This window comes from Mesoplodon bidens (assembly GCF_964165515.1).
Source record: "Mesoplodon bidens genome assembly, chromosome: 14".
NCBI classification, from domain to species: Eukaryota; Metazoa; Chordata; class Mammalia; order Artiodactyla; family Ziphiidae; genus Mesoplodon; species Mesoplodon bidens.
Window position 1 is genome coordinate 44,278,286 of NC_138170.1, and position 23,710 is coordinate 44,301,995.

Below are 23,710 nucleotides of genomic sequence, written 5' to 3' on the forward strand. Positions count from 1 at the left end.
CACAATAAAAATTATTTTTAAAAATGTGACTCAGTGGTTCTACTCCTAAAAATTTATCCTAAAGTATCATTGAGGATGTACGTAAAGATTTTGCCTCAAGGATGTACATTGTATTGTATGTAACAGGAAAATAGTTCAGGCAATTTAAATGTCCAATATATATAGTATGACCTCAGTTTTGTAAAAAAAAATATACTGACAGAAAAATATTTGAAAGACATAAAAAGTGGTAATAGTGGGTATCTCCTGAAATATGGGTAGTTTCCTTTCTTTCGTTTTTTCTTTGCTTGTTTTCAAATTATTTTCAAAATTCTCCAATAGATATGTATCAATTTTAAATTAATAAAAGATTATGAATGAGTTTGAAAAATGCCTAAGGGAATAAAACATTTCTTCTTTTTTTTCTCTTCCCTATGGGAAAGAACAATCTGAACACAGATCGAAATATAAAACTTGGCTTTTGTGATCAAACTCAAAGTCATTACAATGAATGTTGAAATTGTATTGGCAATTTCTCTTGCTGGGAGGTAATGACATCCAGAGCTAAATACTATGTAATATTTTACCAATGATATTAAGTCTTTTCAATGGTTTAGTAACTCCAATGTGGTAATGCAAGAAGTGATTTTTCCCCTGTGTGTAAATAAGTTTTATAATATTGAAAACTGTTAGACTAACATATTTATGAGGTGTTATTAACAAAGGAAAATAGTGGCTGAAATATCCGAACTAACAACATGGAGACACCACACATTCTGAGTGGGAGATTCTTATAGATTAAAATGGATTACCGGGGCCATGGCTAGATGGTGAAGGGTCTTGTACAGCTTGCTAAGGATGTGGATTTTTTTCTGAAAAGGTAAGAACTAGCTGTATTTCTGAATGAATAATCAAGGTGCACATAGAGGATGATTAGAGGGAGTAAATTTTAAAAAGAGTATACCTAGGGCATTTATAATTTCTTTAAAGGAATTTCTCCTAACGATAGAAAGGGCAAACATGTAAGCTATTTAAGCCAGCTTCAATTTTTTTTTTCCCAGAAAAAGATGTATGATACATAACTATAGAACCCATAGCAATTGCTATGTAAACTACTATACTAAATATAGTTAGGGATATGCTTAATGTTGCATTTTATTGTTTGACTAAATATTAACTAATAAGAAATTACATTAAACTAGAACTTACTTTTTCCTTATAAATACTCTATTAGGCAAACCAGGCAGGGCTTGGATGTTCATTATAAGACAGCACATGCTGACATTCCAAATTCTCCTAAATGGATTTCGCTTAATATGTTAGATTCTATAAATCTGCTTAATCATTTCTCAGAGCTTGGTATTCCTTAGAAGGAGGATTGTTAAATACCTACAAAGCTGATCCATACTCTGAGAGCTATTAGTTTCTCCTAGTGAGAGCTAGTCCTCAGTTTCCTGTGGTTGGGAGTGACACAGTGAGATAACACGACAGATGAGATCCAACTAGTCAGATGTTACTGGAAAAGTACACTTGGATTCAGGTTCACATTAGTCTGGCTCTCTTTTAGAGAATATAGTTGAGCTCATACAATTCAAGGGCTTATCTGAAATTTAACTTGAATAAATACAAAAGAGCAGCCCCATTAGAGTCATCCAGTAGAGCTGGATCATTTTAACTCAAGGTCAAAATAAACTTTATTAGTGTATTTATTAAGAGCAAGTTGTTTAGATGAGGTTTTTTTTTTCTTCTTTCATACCTTACCTTGCATAGAACTTTAATATTAGGAAGCCTGAAACAGTCTAGAGAATTCAGGACCATCTCAGTTCAGGTTGCCATGATATTTTCTGTAACCGAGCCCTGTACCTCTTCTTGTAAACTGAAATAACATTGATGATGTAAAAATTATGCCCACAATGAATAATTTATTACCAAAATTTAATCAACATGATGTTTTCCTTTTCATGTTCTGGGACAATAAAACTAAACACTATTACAAAGTGGTAAAAAAATTTTTTTAAAGTAAAGACATTTGTGACTTTATTGCCTGTTTCTCAGGTTGCAACTGAACGCAGGTATTTTGGTTTAGTTAAAGGATATGGAAAGTGCCACCGATGATCTTTACTGTGGCAGCACAAACCTGCTGCTTTGATGACGTGATTCTCCTTTGTATCCATGTTAGAGAAACTGGTGTGGTCTCTGTAATGTTTTCTTTTCCTGCAAATACTGTGGCTCATAAAAAACAGTTTGACTCCTTATAGCTTTTCCTCCGTATGCTTCCTTTTATATAACAACTTAGTTTAACAATTTCGACATTTCAGTAATTTTCAACAAATATGCTTAATTTTCCTAGATTTTCCTTTTAGTTTCAGAGAACAATAATTTTATAGTCTCAATATGACGCTGGTCTTTGTAAAGCTCAAGAGGCAAAACCAGACACTTGTGCATGCTGCAAATCCTTGTTTTTATTCCAGAAATGACCTTTGTAACTATTGGCAGTACAGGTCTTCCCTCCCTCCCCCCTTTGGCTGGGGATGGCGGAGCGGGCAGGAAGGTTGTTGGGATATATGCTCAGAAGTTTTCAGATATAAAGATTTAGAAATATTAACTAGTGACTTCGATGAGATTTTAAGTTTAAAATCAGTAATTACAAAATCCACAGATTCTATGCCTCCTGAGGGCTGGGTAGCTTCCTTTGGATTTTTTTGGCATAAAAGAGAACACACTATTAAATAATATGCAAGTAATTTTATTAGATCTTCTAAGGGTGCATTTAAAACACTGTGTGTTTAAATTATAGACAGGATGTAAGATGTGGTAGTTTTCTACAGCATGCCCAAACAGAGATGTTAAGGTATGTTCCCCACATTTACATTCATTTACTCAGAATTGATTTTGGACAGGCTCTAGTTTTATTAAGTTTGAATAGTCACAGTTTTGTCATAGTGTTGCTAGAACAGCAGCACAAAGATAAAAACAGCCAAAACAGCTTTGTTAGAGGAAAGTCTACCTACCACAGCTCCCAACCTGGCTCCTTTCTAGGCTTCCTGCTTTCCTAACCTCAATTCTTTATTCTTTTCAGATGAAAACAAGCTGACCCCTGCTAAGCATCCTCTTATAAAAAGGCTCATGACAAATGCTATCTTTATAAAAGATTCCACAGTTGAAATGTGAAATGAGATTTTAGGGGCCCCTGCAGGATCCTGTGTTCTAGCATTGAAAACCTCTTGTGAGAAAAGCATTAAGAGGGACTTCCCTGGTGGTCCAGTGGGTAAGACTCTGTGCTCCCAAGGCAGGGGGCCTGGGTTCAATCCCTGGCCGGGGGTACTAGGTTCCGCATGCTGTAACTAAGATTCGGTGCAGCCAAATAAAATAAATAAATAAATATTTAAAAAAAAAAAGAAAGGAAAAACATTAAGACTATTTTCTTCAGTTGATTGATCAATTCATTCATTCATTCTGCATCAACAAATATTCACTGAGCATTTGTTATGTGCAAAGTAATATGAGTGATTCAAGAACGTGGCAAGTATAGTCTCTGAGGAATTTGCAGTCTTGAAGAAGCGTATAAGGCGTATTCACCAACAGTCTGCCTATCAGAACTGGATTATTTACCTGACTCTTTCATTATACAGATGAGGGAATTATAGCAGAGAGGTGAAATGACCTGCCCAAACCACACCGCAAGGCCACTGGCTGTGGAGCAAGCCACTTACCCATCACTCACTGATAATCTTGGACAAATTACTTAACCCACTGAGCTAAGCCAGACCTCAAAAGGCTGATCTGGGTTGAAAGGCTGGTGAGAAGGGGAACACAGAATTCCTTCAGGACTGCTTTCACTCACGTTTACTGCATGACCCGGAAGCAGGAAGTGTGAAGCATATGTACAAGATAAGGATGAAAGTGAGCTGATGCAGCTTCTCCATGCCTCCCTAGTTCCTCAGACCCTTGGCCAAAGTTCAGTGGTCAGTGCTGTCCCAAGGGAGTGAAAAAAACCTGCCAGGTCAAGGACTCCAGAGCCACCCCGGCCCACGGCCTTTCACGCACAGACTGCCACAGTTAGACACCTCCGTGTTCCATTTTTTATTGCTATTGGGGGCCTAGCATGGGCCAGCCTTGGCTTCTATACCTGCTAAACTTACCTATCAGTTCCCTTACCTATGATATTTAATAGTATATATACTCTGTAGGCTTACTCTAAGCCTTAGGCAAGATGGACTATGTAAAGTGCCTAGCATGGTGCCTGACCCACAGAAGGTGCTTCATAGACGGCTGTCTTAGTTGAGGAACTGACAGTAGGATTCAAGTTTCCTGACTCACCTAATATTCTTTTTAATACACAAACGGCAACTGCCATTTAGTGGGTATTCGCTTTGTGCCAATAGAATGATACACTAAAGGGAGAGAGAAAACTGATTATTTGCAGAAAGTACTGCATGTATAAAAATCCTAGGAAATCTGTTTAAATTTATTATCCCATGAGTTTATCAAAGTGACTGGGTTTATAATGAATTTACCATAATTAGGGGCTTTCTTTATCCTGGTAACCACCGGCTCAATAACGTAATAAAAAGGAAAGAAATGCCATTCAAAAAAAAAAAAAAGAGAGAGGATGGATAAACTTAACAGAATTGCCCATGATGGTTATAAAGAAAATTATAAAGACTTATGAGCTATATGTAAATAAAACTATAAAGGTGTATTAGAATATATAAAACAAGATGAACAAATTGAGATATATACTGTTATCATATAGGAAAATGAATTTCACCAAGTAAAATTTACTATTTGTTAAATATTAAAATTCTACACTAACAAAGAAACCACAAGTTATGATGCTGATCTAGTTCCCAGGAAACCCTAAAACAAAGTATATTAATTAAATGATTAAAATACAGGGCTTCCCTGGTGGCGCAGTGGTTGAGAGTCAGCCTGCCGATGCAGGGGACACGGGTTCGTGCACAGGTCCAGGAAGATCCCACATGGCGCGGAGCGGCTGGGCCCGTGAGCCATGGTTGCTGAGCCTGCGCGTCCGGAGCCTGTGCTCCACAATGGGAGAGGCCACAACAGTGAGAGGCCCGTGTACCACAAAAAACAACAACAACAACAACAAAAAAACAGAAGTGTGGGACATACAGAAATAAATGTAATGTATTATATAACTATCATAAAATTAAGGAAAATAATATTTAATAACTGCCTAATTCTACTTAATAATTGCCTAATTATACTCTAATAATTGCTAGGGTAATTGGCAAACAAACACAAAACAAAACAAAAAGTGATTTAGATCAGCTCTTATACCACGTTACCAGAGTAAGCCCCTAGTGGATTAAAGAGTAAATATTTGCTTTAATTCTTAGCAAATCTATAAGAAAAAAAATCAAATATTAATGAAATCTTTAGAGGGATAGTATCTTTGAAAAGCTTAGGGCAGTAATGAAAATCACAAAGGAAAAAATGAATAGCTCAAAAACATCAAGTAAAAAAATGGTTGTAACATAAACAACTAACAAAATTAAAAGAAGGGAAACATAATTGGGTAATGTTTGTATTGATCATGGTAGAAAAGTAGTATATATAATACATAAAGAACTTACTCAAATTTTCAAAACTGCTAAAACCTCAAGAGATAAATGGTCAAAGGATATAAACATACAATTCACTTATGAAGAAATACAATTATATACATTAATCAGTTCTTGGAAGGATATTTATAATAGCAAAATACTGGAAACAAACAAAAAATGCCCAATATAATTATACTATATCAATTCAGTACACTATTATATAGCCACTAGAATTGTAATTATGAAAACTGAAAAAATGTTATTATTTAATGGTGGAAGGGAGCCAAATAATAATTCTACTTATTATGCACATCAAAAAAGGCAAAAATGAAAATCACTATTGACAAAGAATAGTGGAATCATGGATAACATTTTTTCTGTAAATAAGATTGGGAAGGAAGCAGGAAACCCCTATACTAACAGTTGAAAAATACTAGTTATTAAACAACAGACTGTAATATTGATTGTATTTTTCAACATACAGATGAAAGCAAAGAGTTAGAAGAAACCAGAAATATTAGTGTCAGCTGGTAATTTATTAAGTTTCCTAGAGTAAGGATCTTTCACCCTCCAGAACCTTACAGAGAGCACTCACATTTCCCAAAGGCACTAGAGAATGCAAGCACACACCTTGAGAATTGAGTGTGTGATTTTGCCACACCTTTGTCTGTGGAGCCTTGCTCTGGGCTGTTGGTACCATGTTTGTCTTCCTTCCTGATGCTCTATTTTTACCATAATACTTTCTGTAAAAGTTTGCCTGGATTTAGACAAATGTCTCCTTTTACATGTAAATTTCTTTTCTGTAATTTCTAATATATTTCTATTTACTTTTACGGTCTTTGATCTTCTCTTTCACCACCTCCCATGTATAAGGCATAATTTAGATTAGGAGTTAATAACTCAGAATAACAGACATGGATTTGAATCCTGACTCGTTATGTGACTTTGGGCAAATTATTTATTTGTAGGCCTTGGATACTTTTATCTATAAGATGGAAATAATAATACTTCATAGGGTAATTATGAGGTTTAAACTAAAGGAGATAATTCATGTAATGTACTTGGTGTGGTATCTACTTGTAACACTGTAAACTCCAAGGTAATGACATAAATATGGTACTTGAAACACTATTCAAAATTTTAACTATTAAGAAAAAAATTAAAACTCACAACCTTAAAATGGTTCTATTTCTTTCTATACATTTGATAGATCAAATTTCCTTATAAGAGAGTCATGGCTTAATTGAAAAAAAGGAATTTCCCTTATTCTTCTGTCCTGTGTTTGGCTTCTTAAAGATGCCTTGAATCCTTTATGGACTGGAGTCATATATAAATAAATAGATATACCAAGTTTCCTTAATCACAGCACCTAACTGAAACTTTTTATTTACTAAAACTGGAGAGGAGACAAAGAGAAAAATGCATTTATTCAATTCTGGCTTTATGAGTTTAATAGTCTAACTTCCTCATTTCACTACTGAAGGCTGTGGAATGATCAAAATCAAAATACAGAACTGTTTGATATAGTTCATATTTAAACTTTTGAAATGAAAATGAATCTCAGTTGAAAAGTTCAGGTAGGGAGGAAGGAGCATTTTAAAGGAATTAAAATGTGGTGGCTCAGGTTCAAAGTAACTATGGTTGGCAGAAAATCAAGGCTTTTCATGTTGTGTCTTAGGCAGTGTCAGTGACTGGAATGTCGGTTTTCTGTATATGTGTTTTTTAACACTCCTTGAAATCGATAAGTGTAAAATGAGCATTACTTGGACTTTATTTGAATTTATTTGAATTTCAACAGTTACCAACAGATGTGCTTAGAATGAATAGGCCCCGATTCCCCAATAGCACTGTAATTCAAATCTATTTTTGACTCTGAAATGAGAGCTGTCTCCAGGAGAACAGCTCTGAACCTTTTTTCCAGCTGCAGAAATAACTCCTCTTGTTGCCCCTCTGACCTACACCAAGGGAAGCCGCTTGAAAAGATGTTCTTTTGCCAACAATCGTTTTACCATTGTAATCCACAAATGGAAAAATAAACTGATGGCTCCTCTTCAGAAAACCTATTCTTACATCCCCCAGAACCAGGCAGATATGTAAAGAAAACCATAGAGTTCTTTTAATTCCTTTCTCATTTTCCAAAATGATACTTTTTATTACCTTAGAAAATGGGCCTTATTGACTAACAAGTCACTGTTAATCTTCTCCAAAATAAGTTAATTCATCCAAGGTTCTAGGACTCCCCCCAACCCCAAATTCCTTGGAATTTTGCTCCATTGGTTAATTCCCACTTGCCTAAACCAGTGCGCTCTCCCTCCCAATGGTTCCCACCCTCACTTTAAGATGAACAAGCCCGGGCTTCCCTGGTGGCGCAGTGGTTGAGACTCCGCCTGCCGATGCAGGGGACACAGGTTCGTGCCCCGGTCCGGGAGGATCCCACATGCCGTGGAGCGGCTGGGCCCATGAGCCATGGCCGCTGAGGCTGCGCATCCGGAGCCTGTGCCCCGCAATGGGAGAGGCCACAACAGTGAGAGGCCCGCGTATCGCAAAAAAAAAAAAAAAAAAGATGAACAAGCCCCTCTCACTGGCAAGTAAAAACCTCTACCCTGGATTCTCTTCTAGCTGTTCCCCTATCTTATTTCTTCTCTTTGCACCCAAGCTTCCAGAGATGACAAATCCCTATTGATGCAAATGGAAACTCTGACTTTCCTCTCAGACATAATAATGACTTTATTGGGTGCCTCTCTGTGCCATCATCTTATAGGCCTTAACATTTTTTTCTTGATTAAAAAATACATGAATAATTCATGCTCATTATAACAAATCAAACAATACAGAAACAGATAAAGACAGCAATACAGAAACAGATAAAGAATATCTCCCCTGCCCAAGCTCCACATCTTATTTAATTGTTGCAACCACCATGAGAAATAAGAATTATAGACCATATTTTATGTAGATGAGAGAATTGAGGCTGAGAAAGGCTCAGAGTGTACCCTGCAGTGTTTAACAGAAAGAGCTTCGGAGTCTGATTATCTGGGTTCATTTCTTGACTTTGCGATTTTCTATGTGTCCATGAGCAAATTCCTTGTTATTTCTGTGCCTCAGTTTTCCTACCTGCTAGTTCATAGGGTGCAGTGAGGATGTAACGTGCTAAAACATAAAAATATTGCTGTTTCTAAAGAAAAAAAGATCAAAAAGAAATTATTTTAAAATGACAGCTAAGAAGAAAATACTAAGAATTAGAGCAAAACTCTGCTCACCATTCTGCTACTAATGTAGAGCCTGAGTTTTTAAAGCTGCTGGAAATTTCTGACCCCAAACTATGCTCATACTGCAATGAAGACACCATCAATGCACTTTGTTTTTTAAGATCACACTATTTTTTAAAAGATCCGATAATATTATTTCGATTTTTCATAATTAGCTGAATTTTATTCATTTGCTACAGTATCAATTTCATTATTTTTAAAAAGTAATTTTATCTCAATTAGGCTAGAATGATTATGTATGTTTAACATTTAGATATTACAAACATTTTACTTAGTGTTTTGACCTATATTTTGAATTTTTGTGATGGCTCTGTGTATGCCTGGCTGATTTGGTCACCCCTGTCACCTGGCTCTCCCCCCAACCCTACACAGACCTCAGCCTCTTAACAGTTTCATTAGGCACAATAATGTATATTTGCTCTCTATGAGTGCTGTAGTGGTAGAAAATGATTAAATTATAATTATTAACTTTCCCAGAGTAACTCATTACCCACACCCTGGTAACTCAAATATTTTCTCCCTACTTCTATATTTATATGCTATTTCTAAGAGGCAATAGACTGCAGCTATAAAGCTGCTTGGTTAATCACTCAAAGCTTCTTTTTTACCATTTCCTTTGCAAACACAGCTTAATGGTCTTTCATGGGAAACAGAGGAAATTAACAAAGTGTACATCTCCTTCTCTTGTCTACCAACATTCTTTTGAGTTTTAAGTACCCAGGCCCTCAGCTTTCTAAACTGGGTGGCCTAGCCCAAAGAACAATATTTCTGTATGCTAAGTCACTAAACAAACACACTTGTTTAAAGAATTTAGGTCAAGAATGAGAGATTCCCTTCAAAACAAGTAAGAACCGAACAATATTTGAGGAGTCAAAGAAAAATAAGACTATACAATTCACAGGGTCTTTTCATTCATCTTATATTAAGTTTATCTTTTAAAACATCACGCTGTTTCTGTTTCCCAGAGAATTTAAACATTCACAGTTCTGTGATGTGCAGATTTGTGGCTAAACTGTACTCTTCCCCAAAAGCCATCTTCTTTCTTTACTCATATTTCTTCTTTTCTTTCCTTTTTCTTTCTCTTTCTCTCCCTCCCCCTTCCCTCTTTCTGCTTCTGGTTGACTAGATATTTCTGAGATTTTGTACTAGCTCTCCTTACTCCCCTTAAAACATTTTTTTATAGCCAGAATGTTTCAAGCCCAAAGTTAAAATCATATTTTGTTCTTTTCAGTAGTTTCTAGTCCATACTCTAGGGCACAAGCAGAATGAAAGACCCCAAAAGAGAATAACATTTCGCACTGAACTCAGAAAGTATTATCACTACTCACTTTCCAATTTTCAAAAACATATACATTCCTTGTTTTTGATCAGCTAACATATGTGTGACTTTCTTCTGCACACTTTGAGAAAGAAAAAAATAATAAAATACAGGCTCTGTGACATTAAGTAATATCAAATTCTAAACTTGTCTGCCTTTTGACTAACTAATTTAGCCAAAGGAGGTGGTGTTTTATAATTAACTTTGGCCCTAGAATACAGACCCAGCTTTAAATCTCCTGGCATCAGTTTAAATCACCTAGTACCCTGCATTCTTGCTATTCTCCTGTCATTTCTCCCTCATTTCTCAAGGATTTTAGCTCCTGGCTTATTCTCACTTCTTTCTCATCTTATCTCTCAGTGATTTCAATATACACATAGGTGATCCACCCAGGCTTCCTGGTACACTGACCTCGTCCCCTGCAATGACCTCGTCCTCAATATGCCTCATTGGAGCCCAAGTTGGATGGAGGAGTAGGGTTCTAACCAATCCCCTGCAGTCCACTCTCAGACCACTGTCTCTCATCCTTCTAGCTCACTCTGGTACTTAAACCCAGGGACCCTTCAATTCCCTGGGTCTTCCAATCCATTGATCAGGCCACCTTTTCACTGCCCCCCATCCCTATATGTCCTTTACTCCTCTAACTTAGATTCTAAGATCAAGATTATAATCATTCTCTTGCCCTTCTTGCTTCAGCTCTGACTAAATCCAACTCTGCTTACTCATGCTGCACCTGTAAACTGAATGTGGCTGAAGAGAAATTCACAACCATGCCGATGTGCCTCACTTCAAATTCATGATCTTAATGCTGTGTGATAATCATACCATATGTCATAGTCCAGTCACTCTTTGATTCTCTAGAAAACTATTTCCTACCCCTCTCTCCCCAGACTCCCACTGCCTCATCCTCTCTCTCTCTCACTTGAGTTGAATCTTGCTTTCTCCTTTACTGAGAACACTGAAGCAAACAGAAGAGAATTTCATAGACTCCATCATCACTTCTACCCACCAACCAGCAACTACACCCTCATACTTTGCCTTCTGGTTCCCATAGGTGAGCTTGTCATGCTCCTATTAAAGGCTGACTCCTCCCCTACATAGGCACTAGATTCCATCTGCTTTCACCTATTCAAGGACATCCCTCCAATGATTCTCCTTTCTCTCTCCTACATTATTTTTGCTCTCTGCTGAATCATTCGCAACAGCACGCACACATACTTCTTTTTCTCCCATTTTAAAGACGTTTTCTTTGACCCACTCTCCCCACCAGCCACCATCCCATTTCTTTGTAGCAAAATGTCAAGAGTCGTATATACTTGCTATTTTCACTTTCTCCCTTATGGATTTTCTCTTAAACCCATTACAGTCAAGCTGTCACCCTACCACTCCTCTAAAACTGTTCTTGTCAAGTGATGACTCCGTTTATTTCCCTTTTTGGCAAATTCCTCAATAGAATTATCAATATTCACTGTCTCCAATTTCCTTCCTCCCATTCCCTTTAAAACCTATTCTGACCTCCATCACTTTTGTTGTAAAATCCATTGGTCAATTCTTGTTTTACTTGGCCTATCAACACCACGTCACACAGTTGAACACTTTCCTTTATACATTTGGCTTTCAGCGTACTGCACATTTTCAGATTCCCTCCTACTTCACTGGTCTCTTCTTAGTCTCTTACTGGTTCTTCCTCTTCTCCCTGACCTTGTAATTTTGGAGGCCTCAGGGCTTGGTCTATCACTGCTCAAATCCTTGGTGATTTCAGCAAGCTTTAAATACAGCTTTAAATATCATGTATGCTGATTATTTCCAAATATGTATCCCCATCCCAGACCTCTCCTGTGCTCCAAACTCCTAATACCCACTTGGTATCTCAACTCTGTTGTCCAACAGTCATCTCAAACTAACATGTCCGAAAGCAAACTTCTGATTTTCCTGCAAAGATCTGCTCTATCATAACCTTCCCTATCTCTGCTTCTGGCAACTCCATTCTATCAGCTGCTCAGGTCAAAATCCACAGAGTCACCCTTGACTTCTTTCCTTCTCTTATACCCCACATCCAGTTCACCATGAAATCATGCTGGCTCTACCATCATACTGTAACCACTATCCACCTCCACTGCTACAACATGGTCTAAGAAATATCATCTTTCACCTGTATTACTTTGATAGACTCCTAAAAGATCTCCCTACATCTACCACTGGCCCCACACAGTCTATTCTTCACCCAGGAGCCAGAGTGATCCATGCAAAACATGAATCAAATTTTGAGTCCTCTGTTCAAAATCCTGTAGCGGTTTCCCATTTCACTACGAATAAAAGACAAACTTCTTACAATATCATGTAAGATTCTACTTGATCTGGCCTCTCCCATTCACCCTGCTCCAGTCACACTGATCTCCTTTTTATTCCTTGAACACCCTAAGCATGCTCCTGTCCTAGGGCCTCTGCTTAGCTCTTCTCTCTTCCTAGAATGCTCTTCTTCAGAATATCCACTTAGCTAAATCCCTCATCTTATTTGAATCTTTGCCAAAATTTTATCTTTTCAATGAAGTTTCCTCTGCTTACCCTACTTAAAACTACAATCTGCTCCCCACTCCCTACCCCCAGGACTCTCAATCCCCTTACTCACCTCTACCTATTGTTTTATCCATAGGACTTATCACTTTCTAATATGTTTCATTTACTTTTTATTATTATTATTTATTGTCTTTCTCCTCTGCTAGAAACTCCAAGAGGGAAGAAATCTTTGTTCTGTTTAACAATGTATCCTAAGGCCCTAGAACAGTAGTACGCATGCTATAGGCACACAGTAAATATTGAATGTTTAATAAGGAAAAGAAATAGATTATATGTTCCTTGAAGGTTAGGTAGTATCTGTCTCAAAATCATTTAGCCTCATGCTAACTTTGTAGAAAGATTCTTTTTTTTATAAATTTATTTATTTATTTTTGGCTGTGTTGGGTCTTCATTTCTGTGCGAGGGCTTTCTCTAGTTGCGGTGAGCGGGGGCCACTCTTCATCGTGGTGCGCGGGCCTCTCACTGTCGTGGCCTCTCTTGTTGCGAGCACAGGCTCCAGACGCGCAGGCTCAGTAGCTGTGGTGCACGGGCTTAGTTGCTCCGCGGGATGTGGGATTTTCCCAGACCAGGGCTCGAACCCGTGTCCCCTGCTTTGGCAGGCAGATTCTCAACCACTGTGCCACCAGGGAAGCCCGAAAGATTCTTTTTAAATTCTTGATTCTATTTATTATTTCTATGTCTATTTAGGCCTTTCACTGCATTTCAGTATTGATGAGCTATACATTTCCATGAATTCATATATTTCATCCAAGTTTGAAAATGTACCGGCATTGGGACTGACATATACACACTACTATATATAAAATAGATAACTAATAAGAACCTGCTGTATAGCACAGGGAACTCTACTCAATACTCTGTAATGGCCTATATGGGAAAAGAATTTTTAAAAAGTGTATATATATATATATATATATATATATATATATATATATATATAACTGATTCACTTTGCTGTACACCTAAAACTAACACAACATTGTAAATCAACTATACTCCAATAAAAATTAAAAAAAAAAAGAAAAGAAAATGTACTGGCACAAGTCTGTCCAACATGTTCTCTTATATTTCCTTAAATCACTACTGTGACTGTATTTTTCATTCCAAATATTGTTTATTCTCTCTCCTTTTATTATTAATCTTTGGTTGATACTCTCTATTGTCTTTCATTAATTTCTCCTCTTCTATTCATCATTACCTCTTCTCTACTTTCTTTGGCTTAACTCTGCTGGTCTTGTACACACCACTCAAGTTACAGTCTGTGATGAGTGAGCGATACAGTGCTCACCAATATTTCCAGTTTCCTTCACCTTCCAATCTCAGGGGAGGATTATATTTCCCTGACCCCTTGAAGCTAGGCAAGGCCATCTGACTAGCTCTGGCCAATGACATACGTCACTTTTAATGGAAACATCTAAAAACCTATGCATGAGGAAAGGATGTTCTCTTCAATAAATACTGCTTGGTCAATCAGATGATCATATGGGAGGAAAAATGAATCTTGACTCCCCTCACACCATTCACAAAAAGCAACTCCAAATGGATTGCAGATATAAATGTGAACGATGTTAGAAAGGCAAGATTTCTTAAACAGGACACAAAAAGCACTAATCTAAAGGGGAAAATGATAAATTGGAATATATGAAGATTAAAAACTTTTGTTCATTAAAAGGCATCATTAAGATAGTGAAAAAGCAAGTCACGGAGGGAGAGGATATTTGCAATACACAGACCTGAAAAAGGACTCGTATCTAGCACGTATAATGCATTCCTACAAATCAACATGAAAAATATAGAACACGCAATGGGGAGAAGACTCGGATACTTCACAAAAAGAGAATACCCAAATGGCAAAATCAAAACCACATGAAAAGCTTCCCAATTTCTTAGACACTGGGTAAATGCAAATTAAAACCACTGTGTAACACCATCACACATACACCAGAACAATCCGAATAAAAAGGATGGCAGAAGACACAGAAATAGACTCTAAGAGACCGAGAGTGGGTGCCTAGAGACTGAGGGGTGAGTATCGAGAAACTGAAGGGTGGGCTGCGCAATAGGCTGGTTTGCATGAGTAAGTCTTTGGTTAGGAAAACAGATGCCAACAAACAGCTGGTCAGGCTGCTAACAACATAAGCGTCCCTAATGGGGCCCAGGGGATCCCTCTCCCCCAAACCTGCAACCTCACTACTCCCGACCATGCCCTGGGCGACCTGGACCCACAGCAGTGCCAGAAGCTTCTAGAGGAAAGCAAGATGATGCAGGTGATGGTGGAGACGAGTGAGGGCAGCTTGGAGATCAAACACTCCCACCGCCCCAGCTTCCGGTGGAGGGGGGCGCACCCCCTCCGGCCCCATGGGCTGCGGCCCTACTCCCCAGATCCCAGTCTCTGGGGGTCGCGACCATGGAGCGGCCGAAGCGGGGCGGGAGGAGGTCGTGCCACCCGGGGAGGGTGTGGAAGCAGCCTCTGCCTCTGCGGCAGCAGAGTGCAGACTGAAAAAATGGCTTTCAGCGTGAAACTGGTGGGGAGAAGGCCCTAGAAACCTGTGGCACAGAGCGGTCAGAGTCTGAGCTGATGATGACTGGGGCGAAGGCCGCGGAAGCGAAGACTGAAAGGGGCACCATCTTCTCAGAAGCAGTGGACGAGGAGGAGAGGTTGAAATGGAGGAGAAGCCAGTGGCTGAGGAAATGGAAGTGGTGGGGGAGCACAGAGGGGTAAACGAGGTGAAGGACGAGGCAAGGCTCCGGCCCAGAGTGAGGGTCTCCACCTGAGTCCCCTGGAGGCCATCCAGCTGGAACTACACACCCTCAGGCTGACCAGGCCTCCCTCCAGTTCGGGCGCAATTTTGGGCGCATGCGTCAACACCACCTACAGTGGAGGCACATCCCGGGCTTCTGAGTCACTACCTTTCGGAACCACTCACAGCTATCTGCCCTGATTAGAGGCAGAGATGCAGAGATGTTCAGGTATGTAGCGAATTAGGAGGTGAAGGAACTCAGACATCCTAGGATGGGGTGCAAGTTCAAGTTCTTCTTTCGAAGAAACCCATAATTCTTCTTTCCAAAAACAATTGGATTGTGAAGGAATACGAGGTCAGATCCTCGGGGCACGTGGTGTTTCTTTCCACTCCGATCATATGGCACCCGGGCCCTGAACCCCAGGCTTTCCTTCCTAGGAACCAAGACCTCATGTGCAGCTTCTTTGCCTGGTTTTCAGACCACAGCCTTCCAGAGTCTGACAGGATTGCTGAGATTATCAAAGAGGACCTCTGGCCAAATCCACTGCAATACTACCTATGGGATGAAGGAGCCCATAGGGCTAGACTTCTCCAGACAAGGGAGCCAGTGGAGATATCCAGGCCCTTTGGGTTCCAATCTGGTTAACCTTTGCTCTTGGAAATACTCTCACACAGGTCCCCTACCACCTCCTGCTGGACCTAGGCCTTAGCAACAGCAAGGGTATGCCTTTGACTCATTTTGTGCTCACCTTTCCACACCTTCCCTCCACTGGACATTCAGCTCTCTCAGCTTTCAAGATTGAGACCTTCGTGGCTATGCTGCTCCACTTCCCCGTGGCATGCTGTTGTGCATTAATATCACGTGCTGCATGGTGGTAGTTCACACTCTTCTAAGCCAAATAAATGATGCTACAGATGGCACTGCCTTTGTCTGCACTGCTTGGACCCTGTTTGTTCCCAAGGCTTCTGGTCTAGTTACTACCATCTGGATTTCCAGCTATTTTTAAGAGCCTGTTTTAATCATTCTGCTCTGCACATGGCCTGTGGACAATTGCTGGGCATTAATAAAGTCAAGAGAGAGAAGCAGTGGGCTGCTTGGTCTCTGGTTTATGCAACTCCGTTGCTCTTCCTGCTTCTCTGATCACCTAATGCTGCCTGCTACTGGCTACACCCACCCCCTTAGGCTGCCGCCTGCTGGCTGAACATTTTCTAGACCACTGTCAGCTCCACTTTCTGGTTTTTGGTAAACAAGGATCTTCAGAACTGGTGGTAGACCCAGGCTTCCTGCCATCATATAAAAGACCTTTCTATTTCTCCCCTAAAAGACCTCAATTCCTCACCATCACTCAGGAACCCTACTGACTGTCAGGCAAGTGGTTGAGGTGACGAGTTAGACCCTATTTGCATGGCAAGGAGAATGATGGTGTCCTTGCTAAGTACCAGGCTTTCTCAGCCTCAACCAGTGAAGCCATACAAAAGTTAGGTACTTTTATTTGTCTCCCTTCCTCATCCTGAATAGGAAGAAGTGCCAGCAGTGCCAGGGTAGGTGTACAGTTTCTCTTCTATTTCTCATCTCCCTCTCTTTCTCATATCACTTCTATCTCTTTTTTTTTTGCTGTACGCGGGCCTCTCACTGTTGTGGCCTCTCCTGTTGCGGAGCACAGGCTCTGGACACGCAGGCTCAGCGGCCATGGCTCATGGGCCCAGCCGCTCCACAGCATGTGGGATCTTCCCGGACCGGGGCACGAACCCGTGTTCCCTGCATCGGCAGGCGGACTCTCAACCACTGCGCCACCAGGGAAGCCCACTTCTCTTTTTAAAAAGTGGTAGCTCAGAAGCATCTGCAGAAGGTTTTTCGGTTTAACTTGGCTCTTTATCATTTCCAGAGGCAGAGAGATGGTCCTGTAAAGGAGACTACCAGAGCTCTCAGTCCCTCTCTGCCTTCTTCCCAGCCCTCACCCATCTATAGCAACGCCTAGTTGGTTTAAAGAAAGACATACATGGAATGAATGGATGGAAGAACTAAAGAGATTGTGATGGATGCCCGCCCTGAGAAGGAAAAATGAACAGACGGCCAGAGGCAGAAATGAGCCAGGGGAAATATGGGCCTAGAATAAACGCAGGATTGACTAAGAGCGTGCAAGGAAGGGATACCTTCTCTTGTTAGTGGTGATAGGAGGAGAAGTACTTTTCTCAGGATTGGCATGGGAGAATTGAAGGTGGTTGAAGTGCTAACTATGTTGCCAAAAGATGATTTTTTAAAAGAAATACAAACAATGCAACTTCGTGTGTTTTATGTAGAAAATTAATACCACGCCCTTAATTTCGCTAGTATTTAGTAAAACCTTATTACTTTCTCTGTTTCTGTTTACTGGGAAGATGTGGTTGTATAGATTTTCTTTTGCTTTCCGTTAGGAACATTTGGAAGAATGTTAATTTCTTTCTGGTACAATATGGAGACTTTTGTAAATATTCACACAGTTTTCAACTCGTTTCTGTTAAAACTGTATCTTTAGAAGTATAATTTGAATAACTTGGTCTTATCAGACTCTGAAGACTTTGGAAACTGTTGTCTTTATGGAAAAATAACCTACAAAAAATTTGTGGCTCTGATTGTCTTGACAATTCACCCTGGTAACAACGTAATAATTGATGTATCTCTTTTCCTAAATGGCAAAAATACTTGAGATTGCTCTGTAAAATTGGAAGTGTACCACTGGCATATTTATCTTTCCTTATATGTACCTTGGTAAAATAAACGCACGTCAGTGTGAAAAAAAAAAAAAAACTAAACTAAAAGGATGAAAAATAACAAGCGTGGAAAAATACACAGAGAAACCAGAGTGCTCATACACTTCTAGTGGAAGAGTAGCTTAGTACAGATACTTTAGAAAATTGTTTGGCAGTATCTATGCACATCCTCTGATCCAGTTCTGGGAATATACCCAACAGAAATACATGCATTGCATATATTCACAAAGACATGCATAAAAGTGTTTATAACAGCACAATTCTAAGAGCAGGAACTGCACCAGCATCTATCAACAGTAGAAAAAGTAAGTTTTGAAATACTCACACAATGGAATACTATGAGAAATAAAAAACTATGCCTATGTGCAATAATGTGAATGAATCTCACAAACATGAGGTTGGATGAAAGAAGCCAGTCACAAGAGTACATGCTGTGTAATTCCATTTATATATGAATTTTAAGAACAGGTAAAACTAATCTATGGTGGTAGAAGTTGGAATAGTGATTACTACCAAGAACAGTGAAGAGTCTGAGATTTTGCCCTGCTTACAAACTATTATGTTCCCTGCCTAGTTAACAGCTGCTGAGTCAAGAGACAAAGAACCTTACAACTCAATAGCCAGTGTCAGTATTGCAGCAGCTTCTTGAGCCCTGCTTCCTAATTATGCAACATGAAGAAAGCCAGGTGACACCTGCACCCACGCTGGGTTGCATGACAGGAGAGAAACCCTGAGTTTAGGTAACCTCAGTTTTATAATGGGAAGTAAACATGCCTACCCTTTGCTTTGAAGGGAGACATCTTGAACATACTAAACAGTAAAATAAAAGACAATAATAAGGCACAATCTCTATTTTTTCAAGACTTAAGCAAAACTGCCCTTTTCTCTGGAGAAAAACACTCTCTCTTGTCTTCCAAGGCTATTCAAATAAACTTGAAAGGGTACTCTGAACAAAGTCAGGTGGTATCTCTGCTCACAAGATGTGCAGAAGTATCAGAGACCCATGATAATTGTCTGCCAACAGTTGTGGTGTGGGGGCGGTACCCACTGGCTGGAAGGGAGGAGGACGGTGGATTCTGAAGGGCTGGGGATGTCTGTCTTGATCTGGATGCTACATACATGGGTGTATTCAATCTGCGACACTTCATTGAGTTGTACATTTGTGAAACATATTTTTCTGTATGTATATTTAATAAAATATGCTTGCTTAAGAAAAACAAAAATTAAAAAGAAACCCAAAGTAAGCAAAGAAAAATAAAACAACAAACCCCCCACCATCTTTCTGGAACTTCAATGCTAGAAAATGACCAATTTAAAAGTATGTTTCAAGACGCGGAGATCACCTTCCTCCCCACGGATACACCAGAAATACAGCTACACGTGGAACAACTCCTACAGAACACCTACTGAACGCTGGCAGAAGACCCCAGACCTCCCAAAAGGGAAGAAACTCCCCACATACCTGGGTAGGGCAAAGCGGAGAGATCCCCGCACAGAGGATCGGTGCCGAGCGGCACTCACCAGCCCGAGAGGCTTGTCTGCTCGCCCGCCGGGGTGGGCGGCGCTGGAAGCTGAGGCTCGGGCTTCGGTCAGAGTGCAGGGAGAGGACTGGGGCTGGCGGCGAGAACTCAGCCTGAAGGGGGCTAATGTGCCACAGCTAGCTGGGAGGGAGTCCGGGAAAACTCTGGAGCTGCCGAAGAGGCAAGAGACTTTTTCTTCCCTCTTGGTTTCCTGGTGCGCGAGGAGAGGGGATTAAGAGCGCTGCTTAAAGGGGCTCCACAGACGGGCGCAAGTTGCGACTGAAAGCGCGGAGCCCAGTGACGGGCGTGGGACACTGGGGCTGCTGCTGCCGCCGCCAAGAAGCCTGTGTGCGAGCGCAGGTCACTGTCCACACCGCCCTTCCGGGAGCCTGTGCAGCCCGCCACTGCCGGGGTCCCGGGATCCAGGGGCGGCTTCCCTGGGAGAACGCACGGCGCGCCTCGGGCTGGTGCAACGTCATGCCGACCTCTGCCGCTGCAGGCTCGCCCCGCACTCCGTGCCCCTCCCTCCCGCCCGGCCTGAGTGAGCCAGAGTCCCCGAAGAGGCTGCTCCTTTAACCCTGTCCTGTCTGAGCGAAGAACAGACGCCCTCCGGCGACCTACACGCAGAGGCGGGGCCAAATCCAAAGCTGAGACCCAGGAGCTGTGAGAACAAAGAAGAGAAAGGGAAACCTCTCCCAGCAGCCTCAGAAGCAGCGGATTAAAGTTCCACAATCAACTTGATGTACCCTGCATCTGTGGAATACATGAACAGACAACAAATCATCCCAAATTGAGGAGCCAGGAGTCAGTGCTGTGCCTCTGAGGTGGGAGAGCCAACTTCAGGACACTGGTCCACAAGAGACCTCCCAGCTCCACATAATATCAAACGGCGAAAATCTTCCAGAGATCTCCATCTCAACACCAGCACCCAGCTTCACTCAACGACCAGCAAGCTACAGTGCTGGACACCCTATGCCAAACAACTAGCAAGACAGGAACACAACGCCACCCATTAGCAGAGAGGTGGCCTAAAATCATAAAAAGTCCGCAGACACCCCAAAACACACCACCAGACGTGGACCTGCCCACCAGAAAGACAAGATCCAGCCTCACCCACCAGAACACAGGCACTAGTCCCCTCCAGCAGGAAGCCTACACAACCCACTAAACCAACCTTAGCCACTGGGGACAGACACCAAAAACAACGGGAACTACGAACCTGCAGCCTGCAAAAAGGAGACCCCAAACACAGTAACATAAGCAAAATGAGAAGACAGAAAAACACACAGCAGGAGAAGGAGCAAGATAAAAACCCACCAGACCTAACAAATGAAGAGGTAATAGGCAGTCTACCTGAAAAAGAATTCAGAATAATGATGGTAAAGATGATCCAAGATTCTATTTCCAAGATCCAAAATCTTGGAAATAGAATAGACAAAATGCAAGAAACAGTTAACAAGGACCTAGAAGAACTAAAGATGAATCAAGCATCGATTAAAAACACAATAAATGAAATAAAAAATACTCTAGATGGGATCAATAGCAGAATAACTGAGGCAGAAGAACGGATAAGTGAGGTGGAAGATAAAATAGTGGAAATAACTGCTGCAGAGCAAAATAAAGAAAAAAGAATGAAAAGAACAGAGGACAGTCTCAGAGACCTCTGGGACAACATTAAACGCACCAACATTCGAATTATAGGGGTTCCAGAAGAAGAAGAGAAAAAGAAAGGGACTGAGAAAATATTTGAAGAGATTATAGTTGAAAACTTCCCTAATATGGGAAAGGAAATAGTTAATCAAGTCCAGGAGGCACAGAGAGTCCCATACAGAATAAATCCAAGGAGAAATACACCAAGACACATATTAATCAAACTGTCCAAAATTAAACACAAATCATATTAAAAGCAGCAAGGCAAAAACAACAAATAACACACAAGGGAATCCCCATCAGGATAACAGCTGATCTCTCAGCAGAAACTCTACAAGCCAGAAGGGAGTGGCAGGACATAATTAAAGTAATGAAGGAGAAAAACCTGCAACCAAGATTACTCTACCCAGCAAGGATCTCATTCAGATTTGATGGAGAAATTAAAACATTTACAGACAAGCAAAAGCTGAGAGAGTTCAGCACCACCAAACCAGCTTTACAACAAATGCTAAAGGAACTTCTCTAGGCAAGAAACACAACAGAAGGAAAAGACTTACAATAACGAACCCAAAACAATTAAGAAAATGGGAATAGGAACATACATATCGATAATTACCTTAAATGTAAATGGACTAAATGCTCCCACCAAAAGACACAGATTGGCTGAATGGATACAAAAACAAGACCCATATATATGCTGTCTGCAAGAGACCCACTTCAGACCTAGAGACACATACAGACTGAAAGTAAGGGGATGGAAAAAGATATTCCATGCAAATGGAAACCAAAAGAAAGCTGGAGTAGCAATTCTCATATCAGACAAAATAGACTTTAAAATAAAGACTACTAGAAGAGACAAAGAAGGACACTACATAATGATCAAGGGATCGATCCAAGAAGAAGATATAACAATTGTAAATATTTATGCACCCAACATAGGAGCACCTCAATACATAAGGCAAATACTAACAGCCATAAAAGGGGTAATCGACAGTAACACAATCATAGTAGGGGACTTTAACACCCCACTTTCACCAATGGACAGATCATCCAAAATGAAAATAAATAAGGAAACACAAGCTTTAAATGATACATTAAACAAGATGGACTTAACTGATATTTATAGGACATTCCATCCAAAAACAACAGAATACACATTTTTCTCAAGTGCTCATGGAACATTCTCCAGGATAGATCATATCTTGGGTCACAAATCAAGCCTTGGTAAATTTAAGAAAATTGAAATTGTATCAAGTATCTTTTCTGACCACAATGCTATGAGACTAGAAATCAATTACAGGAAAAGAGCTGTAAAAAATACAAACACATGGAGGCTAAACAATACACTACTTAATAACGAAGTGATCACTGAAGAAATCAAAGAGGAAATTAAAAAATACCTAGAAACAAATGACAATGGAGACACGACGACCCAAAACCTATGGGATGCAGCAAAAGCAGTTTTAAGAGGGAAGTTTATAGCAATACAATCCTACCTTAAGAAACAGGAAACATCTCGAATAAACAACCTAACCTTGCACCTAAAGCAATTAGAGAAAGAAGAACAAAAACATACCAAAGTTAGCAGAAGGAAAGAAATCATAAAAATCAGATCAGAAATAAATGAAAAAGAAATGAAGGAAACGATAGCAAAGATCAATAAAACAAAAAGCTGGTTCTTTGAGAAGATAAACAAAATTGATAAACCATTAGCCAGACTCATCAAGAAAAAAAGGGAGAAGACTCAAATCAATAGAATTAGAAATGAAAAAGGAGAAGTATCAACTGACACTGCAGAAATACAAAAGATCATGAGAGATTACTATAAGCAACTCTATGCCAATAAAATGGACAACCTGGAAGAAATGGACAAATTCTTAGAAAAGCACAACCTTCCGAGACTGAATCAGGAAGAAATAGAAAATATGAACAGACCAATCACAAGCACTGAAATTGAAACTGTGATAAAAAATCTTCCAACAAACAAAAGCCCAGGACCAGATGGCTTCACAGGCGAATTCTATCAAGCATTTAGAGAAGAGCTAACACCTATCCTTCTGAAACTCTTCCAAAATATAGCAGAGGGAGGAACACTCCCAAACTCATTCTACGAGGCCACCATCACCTTGATACCAAAACCAGACAAGGATGTCACAAAGAAAGAAAACTACAGGCCAATATCACTGATGAACATAGATGCAAAAATCCTCAACAAAATACTAGCAAACAGAATCCAACAGCACATTAAAAGGATCATACACCATGATCAAGTGGGGTTTATTCCAGGAATGCAAGGATTCTTCAATATACACAAATCAATCAACGTGATACACCA

At 40.1% G+C, this 23,710-nt stretch overlaps 2 protein-coding genes across 2 annotated transcripts in view; one reads left to right on the forward strand and one right to left on the reverse strand.

The window, feature by feature from the left end:
• Positions 1-23,710, reverse strand: part of ACYP2 (acylphosphatase 2) — a 180,066-nt gene that overhangs the window by 21,687 nt on the left and 134,669 nt on the right. The window lies entirely within an intron of this gene.
• Positions 15,571-16,171, forward strand: TSPYL6 (TSPY like 6; the record flags this gene model as incomplete). Its single annotated transcript, XM_081254582.1, is given in 4 exon segments — positions 15,571-15,612; positions 15,616-15,696; positions 15,700-15,765; positions 15,768-16,171. Coding segments are annotated over 4 exon segments (522 nt in total). The 3' UTR covers positions 16,101-16,171.